Source organism: Bison bison, unplaced genomic scaffold (assembly GCF_000754665.1).
Source record: "Bison bison bison isolate TAMUID 2011002044 unplaced genomic scaffold, Bison_UMD1.0 scf7180017864238, whole genome shotgun sequence".
Lineage (NCBI taxonomy): Eukaryota > Metazoa > Chordata > Mammalia > Artiodactyla > Bovidae > Bison > Bison bison.
In genome coordinates, this window is record NW_011494810.1 from 1,649,886 (window position 1) to 1,654,492 (window position 4,607).

Below are 4,607 nucleotides of genomic sequence, written 5' to 3' on the forward strand. Positions count from 1 at the left end.
CTGACACTTGTAGTGTACTTGTTTGCCATAGAAAGATATTTGTTTTACCCTACAAGTCAGTTCAGTTCAGTCCCTCAGTCATGTCCAACTCTGCGACCCCATGGACTGCAGTGTGCCAAGCTTCCCTGCCCTCCTGAAGCTTATTCAAATACATGTCTATTGAGTCAGTGATAAAATTCAACCATCTCATCCTCTGTCGTCCCCTTCTCCTGCCTGCAATCTTTCCCAGCATCAGGGTCTTTTCCAATGAGTTAGTTCTTCGCTGATCCTACAAGTCAGTGGTTTCCAGATACAGACTGGTCTAAAATGAAAATGATTTTGTAGAGTTGCCATTCTGGCTTTCAAGTAGAAATTATCCCTCTTTGTTTTTTGTTGTTTGGTGGTTTTGTTTTTTGGTGTTTTTTTAGTATTAAAATGTCCCTTTTATGAGATAATAGTTATTTTTAAAAAGATAAAAGCCCTTACTTGGCAAAGTAAAAGGGCAAAAATGTTATTTAGGTCTCCACATTTTTTCCTCATAATTTTACTTAATATCTGAAAGCTCAAACTCTTGAAAGCTTCAAGTGGTGTAACATTGAAGAACTTGAAATAGGGTTGTAATATGATCAAAGTATGTTCTGGGCAGGGTGAGGGCTGTTAGGGAGTTCCTGGCTAATTCTGTCAAGGTTGATTTGAGGTTATGACAGTGCAGGATGAGGAGGAAGCTGCGATGAATTAAAAGTCATTTAGGTGGCTGTTGCAGAATACATGTGTTTACTGCTATGAGGCACTTCATGCTTTTGTCTGATCTGTAGCGAGCTTGTTAAAAGTACTCTAGATAAGTGATATCTAGAAAGTCGCTATTGCGTCACTCCTAGGAGGTGGTATCTGACTTTGTGGTAGTAAGCTGTAGGGCCAAGGAAAAAGCTGAGCACAGTGCATGCTTTCTTCATTTTGACACACAAAAAATTTTTCAAATGGTTTTACAATTATAAATCACTGGGATCTTAAGCATGGATTATTAACTTTGGTTTGAGATTCGGTTTATATTTGGATTCTACCCTCCAAAATGTCTTCAGCTAAGGTGCTTTGTGAAGATATGGAGCTTGTATTATTTATTCCTGTCATGAATTAAAGACTATCATTTTGAAAGCAGTGTGCTAGGCACAGTAGTTAATGGGTTTAAAAAGCATTGCTCACAGACTGCTCTCCAGAGGTTGGCAAACTGTATCCTGCCTGATGCCTGCTTTAAACAATGAAAAAGAATATGTGATAAAGACCATTTGTGACCATCCAAGCCTAAAATATTTGCTATCTGGTCTTTTATAGAAAAATTGCCAGCCTCTGCTCAAGGAGTGTATTATTTCAGCTGTCAGTTTAACAGTTTATTCTGCTTTAGCCAAAACTCTGTTACTATGTGATTTAAGAATAAAACTTTTTCACTTGGATTCACAACTCAGGTTTTCCTCATTTACGAACTATATAATATTGAGCTAGTATCTTGAAAGTCATGTTCCCACATACGTAGCTCTGGGTTGTAAGAATTACTGGGATTGTATTTTTATTATCTAGGATTAGGAAGTGTTACAGGGTTGCTATCCATTCAGTAAATGGAGGTTAGTTAAGCAGCTGATAAAATGAGACAGATTTTTGGTAATCTTCCCCAGGCATCTTAGACACTGCAATAAATACAAATAAATAAGGAAAAACTGTTCAGTTATACATTAAACAAATTATTCAGACTTTGTAAATCAACTCTATGTCAATAAAATACATTTTAAAAACCTATTCACCATCTGCTATACAGCCCTTACTGATCCAATTCAGAAAGACTTCAGTTTTACTGGGCTTGTATTAGAATACAGCTCATGCAGTTACAGTCCTCTGAAATGGAGTGTAATATGAATTGTATAATTGTCTAACCTGGTCCTTTTACAGAAGCACTGTTTTGTTTCCCTTTATTGCATGTACAGAAATGGAAAGTGCTAAGTTTCTTTTTCCTACTTTTTTTTAGACTCATGATAGTAAAGAGCACCTGGCAATGATGGAACGAATATTAGGACCCATACCAACACACATGATTCAGAAAACAAGGTATGTTTCTTAAGATTAAAGCCCTTGGGTGCATACAGTGGCCTGTATTCAAACTACAGAAAATCCATCTTTGTTTGTGGATTTTTTTTTCATGAAGTCAAGTTTTTTGAAAAGTAATGCAGTGTTTACTTTGTGATCTAGTAAATAAAATGGTGTTTTTATACTCAGGCTAACCTTTGCATAAATGTTTTCCTAGGTCAATACAAAAATAATACATGGAGTAGTAAAAAGACCTTGATTTGGAATCGTATCAGTCTTAGTTTGAATTCCACACTTTTGCTAACTAGCTCTATGTCTTTGGATAAGATATTATATAAGAGGTTTCAAAACATAGCTTTATCACAAGTCACCCATAGAATTGTTAAAGATTTTCAGCCTCATTCCACATCTAATGACATCAGAATTTACACAAATGGTTATAGGAACCTGGTTTTAAAGCTGGCATTGTTACACATGTGGTATTTGGGAACAACTTAGGTGGGATACTAAAACCTTATAGGGTACAAGATTAAGAAAGATATAGTTTAAGATATCTGATAAATAATTATTGTTGAGATATTTAGAAATTGTGTGCTTATGTATATAGAGAGAGCTGCTTATGGTTCAGGGTTCTGTCTGTTACCCCTGTTCTCTGGTAAGGGCAGGGTAAGCATGTGAATCTTTTTTTAAACTAACCAAGACTTCTCTTTCCTGTAGAAAACGCAAGTATTTTCATCATAATCAGCTAGATTGGGATGAACATAGTTCTGCTGGTAGATATGTTAGGAGACGCTGCAAACCATTGAAGGTAAGAAAAAAAAAAGAATTAAATTTTTTTTTTTAACTTTTAACTATTTTTTAATGTCCTTCTTTAACATCATTTTTCTCCTCAGGAATTTATGCTTTGTCATGATGAAGAACATGAGAAACTGTTTGACCTAGTTCGAAGAATGTTAGAATATGATCCAGTGAAAAGAATTACTTTGGATGAAGCATTGCAGCATCCTTTCTTTGACTTATTAAAAAAGAAATGAAATGGAAATCAGTGGTCTTACTATACTTCTCTAGAAGAGATTACTTAAGACTGTGTCAGTCAGCTCAACATTCTAATATTTTTGTAAACATTAAATTATTTTGTACATTTAAGTGTAAATACTGTATGTTTTGTATCAATAGCATAATTATCTTATTAAGCAAACATGGTCTTGATAATGAATGAAATATAAAAGCTAAAATTTTTCTTTTTTGAGATTAATTACCATTTTTAAAAACCTTTGGAATATCCTTTGTGTCCAGTGATAATTGTGATTGATCTTGTGTTTTGTACATGAAAGTTGACTCTCTGAAGTGATTTTTTTTCTTTTTTTCTTTTTTTTTTGAGTAAAAGAAAATCTTGACTACTTCATTCTTAAATGACTATACCTCACACTTTTAATTTTTTTTTCTGTAGTTGTTGAACAGGTAATAAGTATTATTAACTCTCAGTAGGAAGATATTAGAAACCAGATCCCATAGGAAATGTTTGCTGTTGAAATTTCATTAAATTTTAAGTACTGTGTTCTGTTTCCTTGGGTGATGTCAGTGGTGGTAAGTAGCATGGAAAGACATCAACTTGCGAATCGTGATAGGTTAAGGAAACCACATACACCCTTCATTTAAGATTAAATGGGAAGTTAGCTTGGAAAGCCCTATTTTCCAATGGCTATTTATATCACAAACATAGGAATAGAAGTTCTGATTACTGAGGTTTTTAATGCCAAATCTTCAGGTGTTGAAATTGCTAGTATCTATTTCCTTATCATTTGAAGTATAAATACTTGAACCTCAGCCTATGAGACTTTAAGGTTATTATTAAGCAGCTTATATTTATGTTAATCTTTATTGGGGAAAAAAAAAAAAACATGATTTGAATGGAAAACACTTGGATAAGAAAACTGCAGTTTTCAGACCCTAGCTAACATGACCTTTTTGTTTGCCTGAAGGTATTTTTCCTTATTATTACCAATTTCACACTAAAAACGATAATGGTAAATGTTAGTTTAAAAAAAAAAAAAAGCTGTTGATCAGTCTGCAAGGTAAAAATATTTTTTGTTGTAGAATTCATGATTGATTATCCGGATACAGGTTTTTTGTTAAAGGTATCCCCATTTCTGAAGTGCATTACCAAAGACTTGAGTTTTATTGCTTTTGAACATAAAGTGCATGTAAGTTTTAGTATGGCAAATAGTGAAACCAAGGTGGGTTTCTGTATGGAACCCACTGGCAGCATTTGCACATACAGTAGAGATACATTCCTGAAGTTGGCTAGAAATTTTAAAGAGCTGAAATAAATTTTGGCAAAGCATCACTGCATAAATTATGTTAAGGCCCCTGATGCAGTCCACGTGTAGTTCAACTATGTTATATGTAATAAGGTTTTTTAAAGGCGCATTTGATGAAAAGGTTTTTCCTGAACACAGTTACAGAGATTAAGGAGTCAGCCATTCTTTTAATTTCCTATTTCCATACTGCTAGTGCCACTGAACTACCTAAGCATCCAACCTTTCCCTACAAGT

General features: G+C 34.1%; 1 protein-coding gene across 6 annotated transcripts in view; it reads left to right on the top strand.

The window, feature by feature from the left end:
• Positions 1-3,609, top strand: part of CLK4 (CDC-like kinase 4) — a 21,936-nt gene extending 18,327 nt beyond the window's left edge. For 5 of the 6 annotated variants that reach the window (XM_010846498.1, XM_010846502.1, XM_010846497.1 and 2 more), the window contains 3 exons: positions 1,994-2,073; positions 2,770-2,860; positions 2,946-3,287. In XM_010846498.1, coding sequence (XP_010844800.1) covers positions 1,994-2,073; positions 2,770-2,860; positions 2,946-3,086 — 312 coding nt within the window. In that variant the 3' untranslated portion in view covers positions 3,087-3,287. Of the gene's footprint in view, positions 1-1,993; positions 2,074-2,769; positions 2,861-2,945 lie in introns of all 6 variants that reach the window. The other variant, XM_010846501.1, reaches the window with a different exon arrangement.
• Positions 3,610-4,607: the final 998 nt, after the last annotated feature.